The sequence below is a fragment of the Eucalyptus grandis genome, chromosome 2 (genome assembly GCF_016545825.1).
Source record: "Eucalyptus grandis isolate ANBG69807.140 chromosome 2, ASM1654582v1, whole genome shotgun sequence".
Taxonomy (NCBI): Eukaryota; Viridiplantae; Streptophyta; class Magnoliopsida; order Myrtales; family Myrtaceae; genus Eucalyptus; species Eucalyptus grandis.
The window spans coordinates 53,005,844-53,028,644 of record NC_052613.1 but is presented as its reverse complement, the minus strand read 5'-3'; the positions used below and the strand labels follow the sequence as shown (position 1 = coordinate 53,028,644).

Genomic DNA, 22,801 nt, shown 5'->3' with positions numbered 1-22,801 from the left:
ATCGAAACTCCAATAAACTAAATATACTGAATGCGGAGATCATGATAAGTTTTCACATTAAGTAGGAAATCTATATATACTAGGAAAACATACAAGTCTTAGATTATCGAATTCTACCGCAAGAAATCTTTGTATCTACAAAAAGAATTTATATACTCTAATTAGAACATAATTATAGCTTCTTAAAAAAACACGAGACACCATCTATTCCTTAGACCACCTAGAAATGGATTGCACTTGATTGGGAACCGACCTTGTCTGATCCAGCTTAAAAACTCTTATGTTTGTAGGCGAGTGTTCGGGTCTTCACTCAATTCTCCCAAGGCTTTACTCGAGCAATGGCATGGATTGTTGAGGTTTCGAAGGTGGACGTTGGATGCTCAACCTGATTCCCATGGTCCAATCCAATCCCCCAAGACCCAACTCCAATAGCCCGGAGGCAAGCAGAACAGAGGCGATCTAAACCGGACTTGGGTCTCAATCGTCGAACCCTTGTTCCGGCGTTTCCCTATTGCGCAAGCCACTAGGTCGAACCCGGGTCCGGAACCATCGCACCCGGTCCCCCGACAGGCAGACCGACTTAGCTTTAGTCCTATGTGTGGGGACCGTGACTAGACAAGCCCAAGAAGTGAAAGGCTGGGGGAGCAACAGCTCATCCATCACCCCAGAACAATCAATAAAAAAAAAAGAAAAAGAGCAAAGAGTCCGCGCCGATAATTGAAGGCGAGAGAGCCGTTGCAATGCAAGGTCAAAATGAACGTCCAGCAAAAAACAATTCAAGGCAATAATCCTCACTCATTCACCAACCCACGTCTAAATCCATGCGGCCCTCCCGATCGGGAGGCGATAGAAAAGGAATTAGACGTTGGGGGCGGACCTTTAATTCCAATTTAATGGGGCCATCCCCCTCTGAAATCCCCATTATGCCCCCCCAGCCCCACCAACAGGAAAATTCCCAATAAAGACGACGTTCTTATTTTTGCCCTGTTGGAGTGGCAAGTCATATGACGTCGGGAGCTGCGTATAAAACCTCGCGCTCGGAAAAAGAAGCCTTCGTCCTCAGCAATTCGAATTATCGAGTTTCTCCCTGAACGAGACCGAGGAGCCTCGCGATACCCTCGGGAAAAGGTGCGATTTTTTTATCGTGGGGATTTCGCTTCGCGGAGCGCTGAAGAGAGAGATCAGAATGGGGGAACCCGCTTGCCTCCGGAGGTCCTTCTCTCATCCTTCCCCCGCTTCCCGTGAAGCCGCGCTGGTGAGTTCGCCGCGGAACTCTCTTTTTTTTCTCGCGCATTTTGCCAGTGATGTCTTGGTTTTTCTCTCCTTTTGTTGGCTCAGTTTGTTTATCTTTTTTGGCTACGGAGAATTTGCTTAGAAGGAGCCCTTTTTTTTGTTTGTTTGGGCTTCTTGCTTGGATTTGTTCCGGTTGTCGACTGTGCAGCTACCGTTGCTGCGCGGTTTTCTTGATTTTTCGGATTTTGAGATTCGTGGAAGAGAAAATGCGTGAGGACCCTCTGGTTTTTTGGGACCCTTGAGACGGTTGGAGATAGAAAGTCGTTGCCTTTAGGGGGTTGAGTTGCTGGAGAGTGCTTGAATTATGATGCTCGGGACCTTCTGCATTTCTTTTCCTTTTATGTGGGTAAATATAACTTCGATTGTACGTTGACGAAGTGGCATTTGACATTTCATTCGAGTGAGTTGTGATAAACTTACTGAAGTGATGAGAATTTGGAGAATTCCAGGGTGACGCGATGCGCGCCCTCACCGAGTCCGTCTCGCTTGGAAGATTTATGTCCGAGTCGTTGGCTTGGGAGAAATGGTCGACCTTCTCTCACAATCGTTACCTGGAGGAAGTCGAGAAATTCTCGAAGCCAGGATCCGTCGCGCAGAAGAGAGCTATTTTGAAGCACATTACAAGAAGAAGGCTGCAGCACAAGCGGCATCACAGATTGAGGAGGTGGGAGAACCAAACTTTGATGTTCCAGGGCAGTTGAATATCCAGGCACGAGGGGATGAGTCTACAGGGGAATTGGGATCGGTGAAAGGCGATGCTCTTGATGCCCATGATGAGAATCTGAAGAAAGATAGTGTTGAAGTTATGTCAGCTTCCTCTGGTGATAAAAATCAATTAAATCCGATCAATGAAAGAAGCAAACTGGAGATAGCAGAGGTTGCAGGTCCTGAGAATGTAAAATCTGAGCTTGATGAAAAGCACTTGTCTCCATCTGAAGACCAGAATCACTTTGATAATCCGGAGTTCACTGCAAAGAGTATGACTTCCCAAAATGACAATGTGCCAGATAAGGTAATTTGTTGCTTGGTCCTGCTTTCTCCTTCAATGCTTAGCCTTTCTTTACTTATCAGTTCTACCTATTATTGCTGCAGGCACCTGTTGCTCAGCAGATTTTAACTTCGTGTGATAAAAAGCAAGCGCTTTCTTCCTCGAAGTCAGCAACTCGAAGCAGAGCGCCGAGATTGCCACTTCCACATGCAAAGGCAACGATGTCTATGCAACCAAGAGCTCCAAGACATGTAAACGATGCTGTCCTGAACAGTCAGACTCAGACAGTCAGAAGCTCAGTTAAGGAAAATAGAATACCTTCGAAATCTCTCCACATGTCAATCAATTTTGCTTCACTTGGTGGTAGTAGCACTAAATTGGGTTCTCCGCAGTCTCTAAAAGTCAGGAAAAAAGAAGAGTGCACCACTTCCCCGAAAATCAAGAAAGACAATTCAGTTGCTCAGCAAGCTCAAACTCGAGTACTGCTTGTCTCTTTTTCTATACATTTTGTCTTCCTTGCTCTCATTTGAAGCACTTGCATTAGCACTTGCGCTTGAAGTATCCTTTCTAAATTGTCATGACCTTTAAACACTTTGCAGGCATCTCTAAGGAAGTCAGTTTGTTCTGCAACTGTTCCTGCATCGCAAGATAAGAGGTATTTTGCCTTTAATGGTTTGTCTCTTTCAGTTTTGCTACTAAGCTATATGCCATCCTCGGTGTGTTCATATACTTTTTGGGCTGGGAGTAAAACCCTACTTAACAAGTTAATCTGAGGAGTACTAACAACAGATGATGAATCAAATTCCCCTTCAGTGTAAAAGTTTTTTGTGTTAATTAAATGAAGTTTATGTAGAGTTTCTCGTGCATTTTTTGTTGTGATGTTTTGTATCTGTTAGTGAAAACTAAATGCAAATATTCTTAGCCAGACATCTTTTCTTACTCTAGCAAGCTCAAGCATTCAAATCACTTGGCACACAAAAACAGTATATTATCTTTGATTTATCATGTTTGAACTGTCACTAACACTAATAACGCATGGCAGCTTGAAACGCTCTAGTATAAATGGAAGCAAAGCTCGATCAACAACTGTGTGCTCGCCTTTTAGCTTCAGGAGTGAAGAAAGAGCTGCAAAAAGAAAGGAGGTATGATGATGCCGTCAAATCTTCCATCCAGACCTAATAAGTTAGCATGATGAGGGAAATTTGTCGACCTCTTTAAGTTCCCTAGATTATGAATCTCTTTCTTGTGTTGCCATTCTTATCAGAAGCTGGAAGAGAAGAACACAGTTATGAAGGCAGAAGTGCAGCCACTGCAAACACACAAGGTACATTTTGCGACCAATCGGCAGTAGTAGTTAGGAAATAATTGCATTGGGGTTTACAGATTCTAGGAAGTAAAAAGAACTTCATTGGCTGAACTAGTTTACCATGGTTCTAATGTCAGGCCTAGTTAAGGAGGCTGTCATTCAGATGAATTCCATAAGTTTGGCCTACTTCTTTTCCTTGCCCCATTGAGTCTGCAATTACCAATTATCTGTCAATGCAGGGTAAAGCACAGCAAAATATCAGAAAACTACAGTATGGATTTGGTTTCAAAGCAAACAAGAATGATGAATCATGTCAAGGATCTCAATCACCATGCACTAAGAGCAAGGTACCTCATAAATATGAATATTAGTGCTATTTTTCCTCATTATAGCACTAGTTATAACTGCTTGCAGTCTGCGAGAATGGCTTATACTTTAATCTTATCATCGGACTGCTTTATTTAAATTGCTAACAGTACCCTCTAAGACTGTATTCCGGTTGTCCGTAATACAAAAAGGGTTGTGAAAAGAGTCTGATATTCTTGACATTTAAATTTTTCTAGTTCTCACTTAGGTGAAGAAGAGTAAGAGATCCAAATTAAAGCTGCTTTGCTATTTTTGGGAGTTGACTGTTTGTTTAATTAACTGCAGTGCTCGCCTCCTAGACCACAACTCTCTAAACTCGAAAGTCAGCCAACTCCTGACAAATGCCAAAACACAAGATCTCGGCCTTCTCAACGTATCAAGATCAATGCTGAGAGCTCCAGCCATGTGAACCACAAAATTAGCCGAAGTATTACCAATCATCAGACGTTTTTACCACAGAAGAATGTGCAAGAAAATGCTTCTCCAAACATCCAGGTGTAAGCAGGTGAAACAGGGGCAGTATTCAAAAAATAGCTTTTTCATGGCGGCCAACACTGAGGTGATTAAACCTTTCATGACCGCCAGATCTCTGAAATTTTGGACATATATAATCAATGATGTTGAACAATCTTAGTCTCATGTGAAGGATCCATAGCATGCACTTGTATAGATTCTGCTACTTGTCATGAGGCTAGTTTCTGCTTCATAGAAAGGGGTTCTTTGTTCGGCTGTTATGAATAAAAGAAGTCTTCTTCCCTACAAAAGTTGGTGGAAATAAAAGATAAGAGAAAACAGAACAACGGTAACACCGAATGTCTTCCCACAAACTTGTTCCTTCTAGATTTTTACTTCTTTTCTGGCTGAATGTACAAACCGTCCTGAAATTAGTCTAGCAAAAGGGAAACAGAGACCTCGTGCAATATACGAGGCAGTGAAGGATGACAGGGAACTTTTAGCAAAGATTAATTAGGAAGCATGAGGCGCAATTGTTGGGAAAGTTAGAATTCATGAGTAATCATCGAGGTAGGTACATGCGTAAGACAATCCTCCAAGAGATGAATGAAAAGATGGAATTTCCGTACTCAATCAGTATCTTTCCTTGGGGGTAATGACAGATATCCAACTAATCATGCTATGGGACAGCAGAGTTATAATCAAACAAGCTGAGCAACCACGTCAATCGACAGGGAACAGGTAACGACCTACCACTATTTGCCGTTTTCTAGGAGAAATCAAGCATTATTTCCTGTCAACTCCTCAGCCTTCACTCAACGGCTTGATCTCTTAACCCGATAATGGAGACAAGGAAATTCTCATTCAAGATACAAAGCTTCTGGGAATGTATGCACCATAACGAGCTCTTGAACCGATAATGGAGAAAAGAAAATTTTCATTTAAGTTACAAAGCTTCTGGGAATGAATGCACCATAAAAACTGAAGAGTACAACGAAAGTGAATCTAACTTCCTTTAAAATTCAACTTAATGCTTCATTGCAATAGAGTTGGCACAGGAAAGATGATTAACTTTCAAGTTCGTCATAAATTATTTCACCTGTACCATTTATAATCAGCAGGCTTAATGCCAGAGGCCCCTTTAGCGGGACTATAAACATCAACCAACCTCCCAGAGCGTGACATTTTGCATTCCAGTGGTCAGGTACAAAGTAGCTGGGCTGAATGCCAATCAATGCCCTGTTTCTGTACTATACACTCATCTAGCTCTCATTCTTGCAGAAGCTTGAGAATTGCTTCCACGATGAGAGGAGACGATGCAGGACTATATATTGATCCACCTGATTTCACCCAAATTTCCAAGATAATGTTGGTAAATCAGGAATGAACTCATCTACGCACAGCTACCTTGGCTTCTGCTTGAGCTTCCACATTCATGTATGTACCTAGGCTTCACTAATAATGGAAGGCTAGCAACATCTCTACCTACAATGACGGTGTAACTCTTCAGTCCTGCTCACTATTAGATTATCATGTAATCAAAAACAATGACATGGGTCTCAGGTGTTAAGTAAGGCAGGCTCTCAATGTAAAGGTAGAAACTTCTTAGATTCTCCTTTGCTAGAGTAACAGCATCAATCACGTCGTTGCCGCCCGTGAGGACCCATAAATCTCTTGAGCCAACTCTCTTAAGGCTGTCGCGACAAAAGGGGCAGGACTGAGATCGACCATTCCTGAAGTTTAAATGCACCGTACAGTTAGCACATTTTGCCCCTAAAGCATGGGGATCAAGTACAAAAGGGTTGTGAACCGTTCTTTTACATGTGGTGAATCGACATTTAAGAAACATGAACAAGAGCATAAACACTTTGGATTAGGGCAAAAGTACAGGTTTTTTTTAACAGAAAAGATGTCCCTATATAGTGCCGGAGGTTGATTGACTTGAATTACGAATTTCTGTATTTAAAAGAAACATTAACATTCCCTTTACCAGTCACGAAAGCAGTTGATGCACATCGAGTGCCCGCAGCTTGGCAGTACCATCTTATTAAAACGGTCCATGCATATGGCACATTCATCTTCCTTGTCAATATCTTCATCGCCAATTCTCCTCTTGTCTTCTGCCCGCTTTCTGCTTGAAACATCCTCTGCTTGGCTTCTTTTGTCCTTGTCATCTTCAATTAGTATAAACTGGGCTTCCAGTTGCCTCAACATAGGATATATGACAGCTGCATAAAGTTTCTGATTAACTTACATATAGTAGCATGCAGGATTCAGCCATTTCTTTCGTGAACTTGGAAAAGAGAAAAAAAGGACATACCGTAAAATTCCCTCAGGGAGGCTTTTCTTTCTTTCGAAGACATTGTCGGCATGCCGTCAACATAAACCTAGATAATTTTGAAAACGAATTAAATAAAATAAAATAAAATAAAAACCTTGTATGGAAATTCATGAACTAGACATCCAGCACTTTTAAAAATAAGTTTACCTGGTATATTATGATCTGAACAAGGCCTAAATAACTTGGGATGGAATCTGTACAAAGGCAGTCCATCCATTCAATCAGAAACAATAAGAACGGTGCAAAAGGACTGTATGACAATCTCATCTGAATACTGTCGCCACAATAATCTCTTGGTAAACCAGCTGCCCTGTAAAATAGAGAAGGATGAAACTTTGAAGCGCCAATGATAGCAGGAACTAAACAAGTTCTCTGTGAAAAATGTCAGAAATTTAGGGGAAATGGAAAGAAAGAGAGAATTAATCAGCTTTTAGAGTTTAAGGAAGCCAAATTGAGCGAGCAATCCTGGCAATTAGATTGACAGAGCGAAAATTTGAACACAGAATGAGCAAAATCCTGAAACACAAGTATTGCAATAACAAAACAGAACAACAACACCTCCTACGAAGCATGCATTCCGTGTGCAAGGAAAATGACGACAACGATGAAGAATCAAGAACATTGAGTATTGCAGCCTAATTTCCTCTTTGTTTAATATTTTCACATGAGAACTTTTCTGTTGTTGTTGACCCCAATTCCCGTTCAGGGGTATTTTCTTGCAAATACAAAATGCCAATGCTCAAGCTAACCAACTACCAAGAAACAGTGCCTATTAACTACCCATTTAGAAGAACAAGGTCCATGGACGAAACCCCGGAAAAGAGAAAAAAGAAATTTGTTACAGAACCAGTTCATAAACTCTTAGAGCTACAGTTCATCATCTATATGGGCTCTACTACAGAACACGATCATTATAAACATTATCAACCAAAAATCATGACTATGGTAACAGGAGGACTCACAGGCTATTGGCATGTTGTATATCAGCTTCGAGAGCTTTGATGGATTCTCTGAAGGAGGAGGTGCTCGGCTGCTTTTGCCACATTGTTTGATACCAGCAAACAAGGCGGGGGAAGACGTGAGAATGAGATGATGCAAAAGATTGGTCCTTTCTTGGGTTCTTTCCCTTCCTCTTTCCGGTGTTTTGGAGGGACTCTCCTTTTGGTTCTGTTGGGGGAGAATTTTGGAGAAAGAAAATGAAAAGTGATGATTGTAAGTTGTGAAAAAGAGGAACGGAGGGGAGAGAGAGAGAGAGAGAGAGAGAGAGAGAGGGAGAGGGAGAGTTTGCTTAGTGCTTAAACATTTGCAAGACTAAGAAGGAAAGAAAGGGATGACTTCACTTTCTCATGAATCTTCTTTTGATCTTATCCTTTTATTTTTCTTTTCTTTTTGGACACGACCCAGCATAGAATACGGGCTGTCATTTGCCTCCGAATTATGACTCTAAACCAAGCTAATTTAAGCCTGAAAATCATAATGGATCACTGAATTTTCAGAGAGGAAATAATAATAGGACCATTATTGTGGAATAATAATGAGTGACAGAATGTCTCACCTGCCAATTATGCACGAACCTGGCTATAAAGTCAAGAAGCTGACTTCACCTTCCACAAGCCAGAGAAATAATTCCATTGCCGAAATATAAACGCCGAGCGACAGTCATAGGAATTGATGGGGCTCGTTGAAATGCAAAGATTGGTGGAAGAAGTGAAAATGAGGTTTGGGGAAATCAGAAGGGCCAAATCATAAACTAGTAAACCATAAACAATGAATATGACTAATTTATCAGCAACGGCCGTGTTGAAATCACTGCAATCGTCCTTTTTCTAGTACCCATGGGTGGGGTTGATAATGAATATGCGCATTAGCCTCGGTATGCTTGTTTGTTGTCCCGGTGCTTTCGATGCCTACATAATTCACTAATGAAATCAACCAATCGACTTTATGAATTGTAAGTTTCAATCTTCATTTGTAAAATGGCGAGGTTACTTGACCAACACGCTTTCGTACTGATGCTCGAGTGTCCCTAACATGGACCGAGGGCTGTTTTGATTTATACATTAGCATATTTGTTTTTTCATATAATGAGGTAGTCTCGTGTGAGGAGCACGAGCCAAAGTTTCTTCCTGACTTCTTCGACCCGGATTATGGATGGTGGTCTGCTGTAGATCGCAACTCGTGATGAGCCATAGTTTCTCCCTGACTTCATTGACCCGGTTTATGGACAGTGGCTTTGCTCGTGTTCTGAAATCCAAGTCAGTCCAAGAATGCCAACCCCGAAAAAACTGTGCCACACGGATGGAATGGGGACCATATGATCTTGTGTACGTCCTTTCAACAGGCCTTTAGCAAGTGGGGCGCCTCATCTTGGACCTTTAAAGAGCAGCACACAGCCAGTAAAAAAAATACCAAATAGAAAGCTAAAAAGCAATAGAAAACTAGGAACAAGCAAAAAGCAAAGTTGATCATGTAGTACTTTTCTCAGCAATAATTTAATTCCCTTGCTTTCCAGTACATGCTTTTGCATGGCATGGCCAGGTTACTCTTTCCCCACGCGCTTTGTTTTTCTTTTCTTTAATAACCCATTTGCAATTCTTATGCTATGGATTTTTCTTTTGCCCCCCAAATTTTTATGTTCATAAAATACGGAGACGACGGACCTAGACAAATCTTTAAAGAGACCTACAAGAAAACGTGGGTAGAATCCCTTTCGAGTGGGATTCTCCGGTTCAGCATTTGCAATGGGCTTTGAATCCAATGCAAATCTTTGAAAGCTCAAAGTTACTTGGAGAAAATGCGGTTGTGTTTAGTAAAAAATTTTGCAAATGGACTTTGAGTTGGATGTGTATTTGGTAAAAAAACTTTCACAATGGGCTTTGATGGGTATTATTTTTTCTTTTTTTTCTTTTTTTTTTTGAAAATTCAGGCTAAACCCTCGCCGGGCCGTGAAGAGCTGCGGCAGCCGGCGAGCGGATCTGGTGCCGGCGGCCGTCGGGCGGGTCGCGCGACCCTCGCGGAGGTCGCCCAACCTCGGGCGACCTCGGCCGCCGCCGACGCGAGATCTCGCTCACCGGCGGCCAGTCGCCCTTCGCCGGTCCCGAAGGGGTCGCTCTTTTTATTTAAAAAATAAATAAATACAAGGGTAATAACGGAAATATAAAAAATGAATGATGGTAGTTTAGGAAGAAATTTTTTATAGCATTCCCAAGGGACTTTCACTGAAAGCCCCTTGGGAATGGTTGCCAAACACCCTATTTTAGGGTGAAAGGGCTTTGGGGCTTGGATGGGCTTTCTAAATGCCCATCCAAACGCACCCTCCATGCCCCTACCGCAAGATGATGGGACTTGCCCTATGATCGAGTAAGTTGATCGCCATCCGTCAACGTTAAATCTATGAGATAGAGGCAACTTTCACACCCCAATAAATATAGTGGCTAGTGGCTAGGGGCTTTCTCATAAGAATTGAATTTAAGTTCTTAAAAGATTTTATCATTATTCAATTCAAATCTCGGAACTTCCAAAATGTAAAGTGATTAGAGGGTATCAGCTCCTCCTGAGGAAGAGAAAGATAGAAAGGGGAATTGGGAGAAGTAGGACCGGTAGACTCCATCACATAAAAACAAGGAACACAGCCGGAAAGCCTGCCTCATTAGATAAGAGGTGCAAGAGGCTCTTATTGGTTGAAAACAACCCCTTGTATTAATATAATTAGAGAAATCATTTGTGTGTATTGAGTTGCAACCCCATATTCTCCTTTTGTGCTAAACATTGAAAGGTACTAATTTATCAATCTCAAATTCTTATTAGAAAAATTCGTTGTGTCGTAAATAGAACAGACTACATATCTAAGAAAAAAAGTTGCATAGGAAGTTATAATCCTTTCAGAGATCTTTCTTCTTAGCTGTTGTCCAATTTTTAATGTCTTGTTTAACTCTAATCACCCTTAAAGGAAAGACATTATGCCCCCACTACGTTATTTTGTAAACGCGCAGAATCTTCTCACTTTCTAAGTTATGAAATGGTCAAAAAGCGAGAGGCATTCAAAATAATTGTGGGGGTGCATGTAGCAGACCGTCAGGTCACATAGACCCCACCACCTCAAATATCCTGAACACACATCTGAAATCTAAAACGATCACATTAAATTGTGCACGTCATGTATGGTACCACCTATTCATTACTTTTCCGCAAGAGTCTGAGCAAGAATTTTGTAATCTTACTGTAAAAAAGAAAAGAAAAAGAATCCTAGTATTTTCTGCCAAACATATTAACCGTCGGTCCATGGAATTGCGATCTCAATCGACGCTGAGATAAAAAGAAAAAAAAGGTGAATTTGAAAGCTGTCTTCTCTTGGAAAAGCAAAGGAGATTCCAAAATGAAAAGCTAAAGATGGAACCACCATGTGAGGAGTGAGAGCATAGATTACAGCGCGCATCCCTCCCATAAAGCAAAAGCCTAAAAAGTGGAAGAAGGAGAAAAACAGCAAAGGAGGACAGTGATGTCGAACTTCGAACTGAGCGCACCAATTCACGCTTTCTTGATTCTTCCAATGGCAGAAATCCTAAGCTAGGCAGAGTCTCCGACGATACCAAACGATTTATAGTTCCTGCTTCTCTTGTTTCGTGATGGGTTTCTTCTACCAAGTCTTTCTCATATTTCTGGCGGTCGCGCCGTCTGCTCTGTGCCAAGTTACTGGTAAAAACTCCATCTTCGAGTTCGTTCTTGTTCTTGTGTGGTAAAAACTCCATCTTCGAGTTCGTTCTTGTTCTTGTGTTACATGAACGAGTGTTCACCGAAAGTTGGTTCCTTTGGCTCGCTAAGCTGAAGCAATTCGTCCTTTTTCTCACATGCAGAGTTCGTCAGCATAGACTGCGGAGGATCCAGCAACTACACAGACCCGACAACAGGGCTCGCATGGATCCCGGACACGGGTCTCATGAGCTATGGCCAGTCTTCGAAGGTGCAGAATCCCAACGTAAGCTCGGTGCAGTATTCGACGCGCAGGGACTTCCCGATAGACGGCCAGAAGTACTGTTACACCCTCCGGACCGAAGAGAGAAGGAGATACATCGTCCGTACGACGTTCTTGTACGGCAACCCGGACACCGGAGCGACGTTCCCCCAGTTCGAGCTCTACTTGGACACGACCAAGTGGACGACCGTGACCATCTTCGACGCAGCCCGAGTTTACGTGAAGGAGATGATCATACGGGCACCTTCCGAATCGGTCGATGTGTGCCTGTGCTGTGCGACGACTGGGGCTCCGTTCATTTCCACTCTGGAGCTCAGGCCGTTGAATCTCTCGATGTACGCCACTAATTTCGAGGATAAATTCTTCTTGGAGGTGGCGGCGAGGGTCAACTTCGGGGCTCTGACTCCGGAGGCTTTGAGGTAAAAGGCTCTTGTCCGAAAAGAAATTGTCTTTTATTTGCGGTAGATGTTTAGCTGAAGCCAGCAGCAAATTTTGAATTTTGCGAATCTTGGTTGCCACTGGATTCTCGCAATTGATAAGATAAGCGTAAATAGTGATGAACATGACGATGGCTAATTTGTTTGTAGTTTTCTCTAGGTACCCGGATGATCCTTATGATAGAATTTGGGACTCGGACCTTGAAAAGAGGCAAAATTTTCTGGTTGGTGTAGCCTCTGGTACAGAGAGAATCAACACGTCGCAAAATGTAGATGTTAGTACCAGAGAATACCCACCCGTCAAAGTGATGCAAACGGCCGTTGTTGGCACGAAAGGGTTGCTTACCTACAGGCTAAACCTGGAAGATTTTCCAAGTAATGCCCGCGCTTATGCATACTTTGCCGAAATCGAAGACTTAGGGCCGAACGAGACCCGGAAGTTCACATTGACGGAGCCTGACTTCGGTGACTACAACAATGCTGTGGTGAACATTGTTGAGAATGCCAATGGTAGCTACCGACTTTATGAACCAAGCTACATGAACGTGTCTTTGGCTTTCATTCTGTCATTCGCCTTTCAAAAGACCTCAGATTCTACCCGAGGACCACTTCTGAATGCCATTGAAATTAGCAGATATGCACAGATTGCTTCAAGGACGGATGTGCTAGATCGTGAGTTCACTGGTTCTTTATCTTTAATAGTGTCGATTAGTTCTTGTTACTCAATAATTTCTGAAGCCTTTAGTGTGTCGTGACTCTTGCTGATTAAGAGTTTGGCACGAACAGTGACAGTGGTTGATGCCCTTCACTCCATGTCCAGTGAAAATGTTTTCACAGATCAAGGTGATCCATGCCTTCCGGTTGCTTGGGAGTGGGTGACTTGTAATTCGATGATGCCACCAAGGATCACAAAAATGTGAGCTCCTCATGTTGTTAATCATCTATGCAACTCTTTATTGGGTTCTGCTGTGTATTCTGACTTTAGTGTGTCTCGTGATGTGGGGTATTATATGAGCTTGTCCCTTAAGTAATACCTACTGATTGTGCTAGTCAGACTATAGGAATTTTCAATGTATTTAGGATCTTCAAGAGAGAGGAAGAGGGAAAATACTCAAAGGTTATATCTTTACTCAATAACTTGATAAAGTGGTGCATTGACGGTTTTATTTATAGAATATGAGAGGCACTAACGATATCGATAATATTCAAAGTTCTGGACAATTCATGGCTGAGAAGGCTGATCCAACTGGTGTTATATTGAACTATTAGAGCTTATAATCTAAAGATTGTTCTACTTTATACGGTAGCTCAATAGAGATGCCCAAATGGCTGGGCCCAGGCCTGAGATCAGGCTTAACTTTGCTCTCAAATTAGTCCAGCTATTTCCATAAAATTGCCTATTTCTTTTCGGGCATGAACAGGCACGCAGAAGGCTCACTCATTTGCTCCTCGGACCTAATCCACAAACAAATCTAGTACTCTCAATTTTAAGATTTTTAATGTTTCATAGCTAATACAATGGACTGATCTGTTGAGCAGATGCCTGTCAGGAAGAGGCATAAAGGGCATGATCCCCTCTGAGCTTAATAATTTGGTGCAGTTGACGGAATTGTAAGTGCATTAACAATTGCAAAAATCTTTCTTTTCATTTTGAATACCCAGTTTTGTTCAGTTAGTTTCTTTCCTATTTATCAGATGGCTGGATGGAAATTCATTTTCTGGCAAACTCCCTGATATGAGCGGCCTCACCAGCTTACAGATTGTGTAAGCTATTTTTTCATGATCTCAAGATTTAAGCTCACGTGCATTCTCTGTACATGATATGACCTGAGTGATGCTTCTTTTTATATCTGAAATAACCATTTCCTGCCTTTTTTTTGGGTGAACTTGCAGGCATTTAGAGAACAACCAATTGACGGGTCCCTTGCCTCCTTACCTTGGTACTTTGCCAAATTTAATTGAACTGTACGTGGCAACTAGCCGCTCTTCACTATTTGTTCATTGACATTTGGTTTAGATGTGACAAAGTTCTAGTTGTTGAGGTGAAAAATTAGGTACCAATTTGTTTCCTAGATGCTATGAATCATGTTGTAACAGTATGATTCTACATGTGACAGGAATATCGAAAACAACTCTTTCACTGGTGAAATTCCTCCCCAACTGTTAAGTGCAAAAATTAAATTCAAGTGAGTAGACTTCTTCTTTTGCCAGTGCTGACAACAAGAGGTTGTCACGAATATTGTTCAGCTGGTGACTTCTTTGGTACAAAGCTTGAAATTTTCCTGTTCCCTTGCTCACTTCCAAAATTAAAACGTACAATTTGATGTAGTGTGAATTGGTTGCTGGTTGCTGCTAAGACTTCATATCTGCAAAAAGGAACCTGAAGTAGGTGATTAGAAACTCTTACATCCCATAGCATGTGGTCGACTTTTGGTTTGGCAGATGGTGCATCTCTATGTGCACATGAATCTTTGTCCACACTGTGCATCAATGCGATATTTGAATTAATATCCTCAAAGACAAAAGCAATTCGAATCGGCTTAATCTTGTACATGGAAAACTAATTTGAAGTATCGTCAAAGACACAAGTAATGGGAGTTTCTATAAACTTGTAAACGGCAATTCAACTTAAATAATAATGCCAGAATAAGCTCTTGAAAGATTTGCAGATGTGATTGGAGCACATATCATATACAAAGAGCACCATTTCATGCCGACCACTCACTTATCTGCAATACTATTCACTATTTATACATCGGTGGAAGCTATGAAAAATGCTGAAGTATCTGAAATTATCTGATGGCTATGTGGTATTGCAGATATGGGAATAACATTGGATTGCATGGACACTCAAGGAAAAAGATGCAGTTCAGGTGGATACTTGGAGCTTCAATTGGAGTATTTGCAGTTTTGATATTGTTGCTTCTAGGCAGTCTGCTACTCTTGCATAATCTTCGGAGAAGGAAGTCCCGCCAGAAAAGCAATGACAAAGGTGTTCACATCAATAGGTTCATTTAGCTGCATTTCATATTGATTTGATTGGGTTTGTGTTCCTTAAATATTTGCATTGTGCCATTCAGGTGGTTCATTGCGTACTAGCACAAAGACTTCAGCTGCATATTCAATTGTTCGAGATGGCCATTTAAGGGAAGAAGGCTCACATTATATAGCGCTTTCTGATTTGGAATCAGCTACCGATAGGTTTTCAAAGAAAATAGGTAAAGGTAGCTTCGGGTCAGTGTACTATGGAAGAATGAAAGATGGAAAAGAGGTGGCTGTAAAGATCATGGCTGAGATATCTAACGATGGGGACCAGCAATTTGTGACTGAGGTACTTTCACTTTAAGCCTTTCGAGACGTATTGTTATTGTGAACACACAGTCAGCTTTCACTTGTTAGATGTGTTGTGGGAAGCATTAATACGTGTAGTTGAGGAACTAATGTGCCATAGGTTAATGTAACAAGGGTTCATAAATTTCACTTGAATCATCGTTTAAACCAGCCATTTAAAGTGTAAACCTTGGACATGCAGAAAGTACAATTTCTTTTTCTCATGGAAAAAGAGATCTTGACTGTCAGGCAGTCGGGTTCTTGTAGAAGTGGCTATTAAGTGTCAAACTTGCTGAAGCTCATCTTCAGAATGACCAGTGCAGAACATAATAACAGAGCATTGTTGATTGGCAACATCCTCTTGCTTTCTGTGTCTTATTTGATCTTTTCTCTCTTCCTCTTTCTGGTTGTGTAAACTTGCAGTCATAGGGTTTCAAACCTGATCTCATTCCCATTAATTTAATGGACCAGTAGAGTGCTCCCAAATGATCATGGTGTAGAGCCTACAGCTCATGGAATGTAGTCATTGTTGGTTATGGATGACCAACATGAGTAAGAAAACTGTATCACAGACTTCCGTCATTTGTTGTAATTGGTTAGGCTAGAAGTCTTGCCTGCAAATTTGTTTATCTCCAGCATTGGCCGAAGGAGTCTTGGCGGAAGAGTGACATTGTGAAAGTATTTGACTGGATTTTCAAAAGTCCATCTTACCGTATCACAACGTTTTCAAGAAGTGAGAATATTTGACAGATGGTCACTATGGCTTAGTGTTTACTAACCAGTGTACTGGGCCTGCAGGTTGCACTCTTGTCAAGAATCCATCATAGGAATTTAGTTCCTTTAGTTGGGTACTGTGAAGAAGAGCACCAACGCATCTTAGTATACGAGTACATGCACAATGGAACCTTGCGTGATCACATACATGGTTTGATCTCATCAAATGTTCTTTTTGTTTTTCCTGCTTTCCTCAAATCTGAGAGTTGGCTAAGAGGCAGGTTAATCATTGATTTTGTAGCAGATTCTGTCAAGCAAAAGGAGCTAGACTGGCTTACTCGTCTCAGTATAGCAGAAGATGCAGCGAAAGGTTTAAATTGCAAACTAATCTTATTGTTCACATGCAACGCAGCTTTTCAAGGAAGTATTTCAAGTGCAATTAGCATAAAAGACTAATTAGGTGTACACAGGTCTTGATTACTTGCATACGGGGTGTAACCCAGGCATCATTCATCGAGATGTGAAGGCGAGTAACATTCTGCTAGACATGCACATGAGAGCAAAAGTATCGGATTTCGGGCTTTCAAGGCAAGCTGAAGAGGATTTGACCCATGTGTCCAGTGTAGCCCGGGGAACTGTAGGGTATCTTGATCCAGAGTAAGCCATACATAAGCATGTGCTAACAATCTGTCTGTCATTCTTGTTCTCCTGGACACGATCAGATAGCTTGATATTTTGTCCCACAGGTATTATGGAAATCAACAATTAACAGAGAAGAGCGATGTGTACAGTTTTGGAGTTGTCCTTTTGGAACTGATTTCTGGAAGAAAGCCTGTGTCGCCAGAAGAAGATTATGGTTCTGACTGGAACATTGTCCATTGGGTATGAGATTTACTTCTTCCATTATTTTACTTGCTAAAAGCTTTAGGCAATGTTTTTGAGACTGCCAAGATTACCTTCCTCTGGATTCTCACCTAAAACACTAAGAAAAAATACGTGCTGCATAATGAGAGATTAGGAGGCCAATGAAAGATTCAGAAGTCATGCAAGATATATAGAGAAAGATAACTTAGTTGAGACAAGACAGGTGCTAAGGCATCGTATTTTGGTCAATAGAAGCATCATGTACTTCTGTCAGAAAGTACCATATGTGCTTTTAGGAAAAGTCAACTGATGTCGTAAGAGCATTCTTTAACGTACAATAAATGTGATTCGAAGGTGGAGTAAAAGGTAATTTTTGTATGTTCCTGAGACATAAGATTATTGTGCTTACCCTGCATGCGGCACATCCAGAGGATGCAGAGTTATCGATGTACCTGTAGATTCACTAATGACGAGACATGAAATGGGTGTTTACATTGATCATGAATACTTAGGTGGAATGATTGATGAACTTGATGGATTTTGAACGATGAGAGCCCGATTCCGCCTGTCCTCATCTATTGGTAATATGTACTGCACCATGTTCAGAATCCGGTGATTAAAAGAGGGAGGGAGGGAGTTATAACAGCACTTTCAGACATATAATTGGAAAATTATTCTGTTTCTCAATGTGCTGTCAGCCTTACACCAACATGAACATCTAGGAGCAGTGTTTGTTTGGACAATCGTCTCCATGTTGCTTACACTCCTTTTTGCAGGCAAGATCATTGATTCGCAAAGGGGATGTGATGAGCATAGTCGATCCGATACTCATAGGGAGCTTCAAGATTGAGTCAGTGTGGAGAGTCGCGGAAGTAGCTCTCCAATGCGTCGAGCAGTATGGAGTCTCCCGCCCTAGGATGCAGGAGATCATATTGGCCATACAAGATGCTACCAAGATCGAGAAAAGACGCAGAGAGCCGCCTGAAAAACTCTCCTAGCAGTTCGAGGCTCAATCCTCTCGCAAGACATTGCTGACAAGCTTTCTCGAAATCGAAAGCCCCGAGTTGTCGAATGGCTGCATAGTCCCATCTGCCAGATGATGACAAGCAAGCAAATACTTTCTGGAAATTGGCCGGGCGACTCTTGTAGCTTGCATACCGATGATCCAATATGGAGAGTGTAGAGAGCTTTTGAAATTTGTCTTACAACTCTGTATAACGATTCTAACAAAATTTTGTAAAGGGAAACAGTCAGGTTTGAATACTACATTGGAGAGGTAAGAGAACAGTCACAGCAGTAAAGTACTAGGCATATGCTAGGAAATGGCTAGGGGTTTTCTTGCTGAGCGGTTTACTTGGTGTGAGGCTCATCATCTCTCTCCTCCTTTTTTCCTCCCTTGACATTAGGTCATACACCGAATCCTCATGAAAAGAACATTTCACCAGCTATGTGGGTATATATGTTTCACCTTATATATTTTGTTAAAGATAGCTTATACACGCATCTGAATTGGTCCATCCTAATGAAATTAATACCTCGGACCCATTGGGTAATCTGTTCGTTACGCAATCCTTACACATCATTGTTCACTTGGGTAGTTATGATTGGAAAAATTGATCGGCTATTCAAATCAATGATAACGGACATGGATCGTCTAAAGGAAGATCATCCTGATCGCGTGAAAAAGTCGCAGCGGAGGCCTTATAGGTATGATATGTATCACCGCTAGTAAGTAATTTCTTCCACCTTCCCAAACATGCCACGTGCCATATCCGGAGTATTTTATCTATTACCATTTTGGCTCTTATAATTTAATTCTTATTTTATTTTTTTATAAACCAAAGTCTTCAAAGCATGTTAATACCGACACATGGAGTCGAACTTCAGTCCATAAGTAGAAATTAAGGCCTACACGCACTACAATAGTCAAACTCAAAAATCTTCTAATTTCGGCCGAACAGAAAGATATGTCTTGCGTCAAAATAAATCTTCTGAAAATCCAAGCAAAAATCGAAGCTCCGGCCGCCGCAAATAAAAAAGAAAAATGCGTACGGCCTAGAGCGAAGCTCGGCAGATTCTGTCTCGAAGCCCCCGTGTGTTTTTTGCTTTCTCTAGTTCGAAGTTTGCCACGGCCTGACGCTTCGAAGGCTGTCGTCATTCGTCGGCCATGCCTCTGCTCACCCTCGATGCTTGCTGGGCTCAAGCTGGCGGTACCTCTCCGACTCGCTTCATCGGTGCTTCAGTCTTCAAGGGTCAGTTTGTTTGGCACGTGGTTGCATTCTCTTTAGTTCGAAGCATTTGGTTTCGATTTTGTATGAATAGCTCGGAGTTTTGTCTCTTGTTTTTTCTGGGTTCGGCGATTTCACTGTCAGGATGGAGTTTTTGGATACCCTGTTTTGGAATGATCGGTGACTGCTTAATTGTTTGCGGGAGTTGACAAAAAAGAAAGTGATGATTTTTGCTCGGATTTTGCTTACTAGTTGTGAAAGTTGATATGGAACGTATCCTTTGGCTGCGATACCGGTATGTGTTCACCGGGGTTTGTTGTTATGTTGTGGAAGTCGATTGATTGTGGGTAACTTTCTGGCATTAGGGACTGTCTCTTTGTTTTGATTATTGAAGGTTCTGATCTCATGTGACTGCTCTCTTTCGTAATGCGAGCTTTAGCTATTAGACTTCATTCATTGCTTTACCTCAAGAATTTGGCCCACTTCACAATGCAAACTTTAAGCTAAGACTGTTGAATACAACTTTAGTGGGCATGTTGACAGTTCTATCATATTTAGTCTTTTTTGGGTCTGCTGACACCGTATGCTTTACAAGGGGCTGCTTTTAATTGTATGGTGCATGTTCAATTAGGTGAGGAGTTTATTGGCCTCAATGATGCAACGAAGCATTTTCATGCCACCTGTTGCAGGGTAAGATTCTCGAATTCCCCCTTTATATCCATGAAGTCATAAAGCACGTGTGGTTTTGATTTTTTTCAACTAACATGATTCTGCTTCCTTCTGCAGGCATGTAGAGTAAGCATGAGTCGTGGTTCAGTTCGATGCTCAGTGAAGAGATCAAGATATAGAAGACCGCAGAAAAGTGTTGATCTTGATCTGAAAGTTGACCAGAGTTCATCCAATACAAATGTGACTGATGGATCTTCTTCAACAGTTGAAAATGCTCCAAGTATTGACGTTTCCTCCAACAGTTCTTCCATGAATTCTACCACATCCATTTCCTCCAGAAGTACTGTCCTTCAGGCGTGTACGGTCACTTCTGGCTTAATGGTTGCTCTTGGTGCTATAATTAGAGAGGTGGGTCCTTGCTTTCAGGATCACTGGCTCGGTCATCATATTGTTTGCTTATTGTGAACTTATATTCTAGTGTCGGGGTAATGTCCAAGGTCACATTGGATGTTATACAAGGACCATTGTCATCATGATGCCAACACAAATTTTGATCTGCTTTTCTTATCATTACATTTCTTACTGAATTGCCTTCTTTAAGTGGTAATATTTTATCCTTACTGGTATGAATTTTAGCTATTTGTCTTTCCACTTTACACCTGTCAGATTCTAAATCTCGACCCAAACTTTGCAGGCATCTCACGTTGCCTTCATGGAAGGATTGCCAGTGATTGACTGTACAAAGGAAATATCATGTATGGATTCGCAACTAAAAAATGGCGGTGGTTGCTGGGTGATACATTTTTGAAATCTTTCCCGTGTATTAATGCTGGGATAACATACTTAAAATAAGGAGAGCTGAACTGATGAGAACCATATGAATGACCCCTTTCATAACATAAGTTGGCTGGGTGTATGGCTATTTCGTATAAGACAATGATGCCACAAATTCGATTATAGTTCTCTTTTGTCTAATACCTTTTCTAAACCGTACTTCCAGACTGACATCCAATAAAAAGGTTAGACAACTGGGTTGTGCATAATTTAAGTGAGTTTGATCCTACGTGTTGCATTGACAGCTTTTTCTTGTATTATGTTAATAACGTACATAATCAAATTGCCCCTTTTTCTTTAAGGGCTTCTTTTACAGAAGCATGGATAACAGTGTCAATTGAATTGGTTTTATTTTACAATAGCCATTTGATACTAGTTGAAAGTTCACCGTTACACTTCTTGTTAGCCTAGATGCTACATATCCTAAATGCATTCTTTTTCCCCCTTAAATCTGAATAATGAAGATATCTCTCCCAATTGTTGTTTCTGAACTGGACAATTTAAGAGTCCATAGACTCCTTATTAAACTTTAGACTTGCCATTGTGTCTGGTCACTTACTCTTGATGATGATTGGGCTTGATAAATAAAACGTGTTTAAGAGAATCATTCTTTCCCCTTGCTTACAGTTGGTTTTGAGACATGGCATCTTGAGTTGGTTACAGGACTGGTTATTCTGATATCATCTTGTCGGTACTTGCTACTGAGGACTTGGCCAGACTTTGCAGAGTCTAGTGAAGCAGCGAATCGGCAGGTAGTATGCCCTTCACCTCTTGTATGTAGTGGTCTTTACATGCATGAATGATTGGCTTTCTTGATGCATACATTGTTACTTACAGGAAAAAAAGAGATATACATAAATAGTTGGAGGGGTATTTTTGTGGCCTATTGTTCTTTGGACTGCTGCTTTTCTTTTCAACCTCGTGTCACATATCATGTGTACTTGCAAATTAGTGATCTAAGCTGTGCAACCTTTTTAGTCAGTACAATCTCTCCTTGAATGTGCAGGTTCTTACCTCGCTTGAACCTGTGGATTATTTGGTAGTTTCATTTCTCCCTGGAATCAGTGAGGTACTGCACAAATCGTATGTCTTAGTTATCTATTTGTCCTTCAGTCTATTGAATTAGTAATCATGCTTCATGCTTATTGTTGTATTTGGAATTTGTCTGTCCAGGAACTTCTTTTCCGTGGTACACTGCTCCCACTGACTGGAAACAACTGGACCAGTGTCCTGCTTGTTGCTGCCTTATTTGGGATACTACATTTGGGCAGTGGACACCAAGTTTTCCTTTGCAATTTGGTATGTGATTTGAACAATGTCCTTTCCCGTGGCTATATGCTTACGTTTGGCTTTTCAACTTGTTGTAGGGCAACCTTTGTCGGACTGATGTACGGTTCTGCAACCGTGGTCTCTTCGAGCATTGTCGTGCCGATGCTTTCTCATTCATTGAACAATCTGGTAGGAGGGATGATATGGCGCTACTCAAAGTCAGAGTCGCTGCGGTAAGATACATCCTGGCAGTCATCACGATGTCCAAGTGAACAGTGTAGAATATCTGCAAGATATGGCCGTGAGCCTGCAATATACGCTTCGCTATTGGCAAATTTGTATCAGTTTGGTTGTCTTGCTGTTTCTAGACACCACTCTTGTACCTTAGATTCATGCCCATAATGTTAACACCATTATACAGAATTACGCACTTGTTCTTCGGTCACTTTTTTGTTCCTCAAACTGAATCACCTTGATTCATTCAATTGCATTGCAATTGGCAGACAGAAAAAGAGTCAGTTATTTCTCGTCCCTGCTCCAAACATTGCTTGAATGAAAAGAAAAAGAGGGATTGTGTCGAGCAAGGACGGTCTGGCTTCCTGTCTGGAGTTGCATTACTTTTCCCAAGAATCTTTGGAACAAAACTTCTTGATATCGCATAGCATTTTGAGACTAGCTTTGTCTTTCATTTAATTAACCTATTTGGATTGACTTCTATTTTTAATTTTTTCTGAAGC

General features: G+C 41.3%; 3 protein-coding genes, 1 long non-coding RNA gene and 1 pseudogene across 6 annotated transcripts; 3 read left to right on the top strand and 2 right to left on the bottom strand.

The window, feature by feature from the left end:
- Window positions 1-835: 835 nt before the first annotated feature.
- LOC104433457 lies at window positions 836-4,753 on the top strand. Of its 2 annotated transcripts, none has more exons than XM_010046207.3 (8): window positions 836-1,255; window positions 1,743-2,305; window positions 2,386-2,760; window positions 2,881-2,936; window positions 3,324-3,423; window positions 3,549-3,605; window positions 3,827-3,934; window positions 4,239-4,753. In XM_010046207.3, exons 2-8 carry the CDS (start codon window positions 1,817-1,819, stop codon window positions 4,452-4,454), a joined length of 1,401 nt encoding a protein of 466 aa, XP_010044509.2. In that variant the 5' UTR covers window positions 836-1,255; window positions 1,743-1,816; the 3' UTR covers window positions 4,455-4,753. The 2 variants fall into 2 exon arrangements, with proteins under 2 accessions (XP_010044509.2, XP_010044508.2); XM_010046206.3 differs by having other exon boundaries at window positions 3,546-3,605.
- On the bottom strand, window positions 2,113-3,401 carry LOC120290866. The gene is made up of 2 exons (XR_005548543.1): window positions 3,306-3,401; window positions 2,113-2,917 (listed from the first exon to the last, which is right to left on the bottom strand). It is a non-coding gene; the product is annotated as an uncharacterized LOC120290866 (long non-coding RNA).
- Window positions 4,754-5,395: 642 nt separating the features above from the next.
- Window positions 5,396-8,008, bottom strand: LOC120290865 (E3 ubiquitin-protein ligase AIRP2-like). Its single transcript, XM_039307416.1, has 5 exons — window positions 7,710-8,008; window positions 6,895-7,057; window positions 6,727-6,793; window positions 6,397-6,634; window positions 5,396-6,139 (listed from the first exon to the last, which is right to left on the bottom strand). The coding sequence occupies exons 1-5, from the start codon at window positions 7,790-7,792 to the stop codon at window positions 5,929-5,931; spliced, it is 762 nt and encodes a 253-aa protein (XP_039163350.1). The 5' UTR covers window positions 7,793-8,008; the 3' UTR covers window positions 5,396-5,928.
- A 3,095-nt stretch (window positions 8,009-11,103) lies between these two features.
- On the top strand, window positions 11,104-18,409 carry LOC120290900 (probable LRR receptor-like serine/threonine-protein kinase At1g67720). Of its 2 annotated transcripts, none has more exons than XM_039307727.1 (15): window positions 11,104-11,442; window positions 11,601-12,138; window positions 12,317-12,828; window positions 12,943-13,072; window positions 13,696-13,767; window positions 13,852-13,920; window positions 14,050-14,121; window positions 14,274-14,342; window positions 14,976-15,148; window positions 15,237-15,487; window positions 16,285-16,411; window positions 16,502-16,570; window positions 16,671-16,857; window positions 16,947-17,082; window positions 17,841-18,409. In XM_039307727.1, exons 1-15 carry the CDS (start codon window positions 11,373-11,375, stop codon window positions 18,060-18,062), a joined length of 2,697 nt encoding a protein of 898 aa, XP_039163661.1. In that variant the 5' UTR covers window positions 11,104-11,372; the 3' UTR covers window positions 18,063-18,409. The 2 variants fall into 2 exon arrangements, with proteins under 2 accessions (XP_039163661.1, XP_039163662.1); XM_039307728.1 differs by having other exon boundaries at window positions 11,105-11,442; window positions 16,505-16,570.
- A 619-nt stretch (window positions 18,410-19,028) lies between these two features.
- On the top strand, window positions 19,029-22,509 carry LOC120290216 (annotated as a pseudogene).
- Window positions 22,510-22,801: the final 292 nt, after the last annotated feature.

Excerpts from the sequence above, each read along its gene's own strand:
- LOC104433457 (XM_010046206.3), top strand. The coding sequence starts at position 1,817 with ATGGTCGACCTTCTCTCACAATCGTTACCTGGAGGAAGTCGAGAAATT. Across the intron at positions 2,306-2,385 it reads ATGACAATGTGCCAGATAAG|GCACCTGTTGCTCAGCAGAT; the intron begins GTAATTTGTTGC and ends TTATTGCTGCAG. Across the intron at positions 3,424-3,545 it reads GAGCTGCAAAAAGAAAGGAG|AAGCTGGAAGAGAAGAACAC; the intron begins GTATGATGATGC and ends CATTCTTATCAG.
- LOC120290865 (XM_039307416.1), bottom strand. The coding sequence starts at position 7,792 with ATGTGGCAAAAGCAGCCGAGCACCTCCTCCTTCAGAGAATCCATCAAA. Across the intron at positions 6,794-6,894 it reads TTCAGATCATAATATACCAG|GTTTATGTTGACGGCATGCC; the intron begins GTAAACTTATTT and ends AAAATTATCTAG. Across the intron at positions 6,635-6,726 it reads CTCCCTGAGGGAATTTTACG|CTGTCATATATCCTATGTTG; the intron begins GTATGTCCTTTT and ends AACTTTATGCAG.
- LOC120290900 (XM_039307727.1), top strand. The coding sequence starts at position 11,373 with ATGGGTTTCTTCTACCAAGTCTTTCTCATATTTCTGGCGGTCGCGCCG. Across the intron at positions 13,768-13,851 it reads TTGGTGCAGTTGACGGAATT|ATGGCTGGATGGAAATTCAT; the intron begins GTAAGTGCATTA and ends CCTATTTATCAG. Across the intron at positions 14,343-14,975 it reads AGTGCAAAAATTAAATTCAA|ATATGGGAATAACATTGGAT; the intron begins GTGAGTAGACTT and ends GTGGTATTGCAG.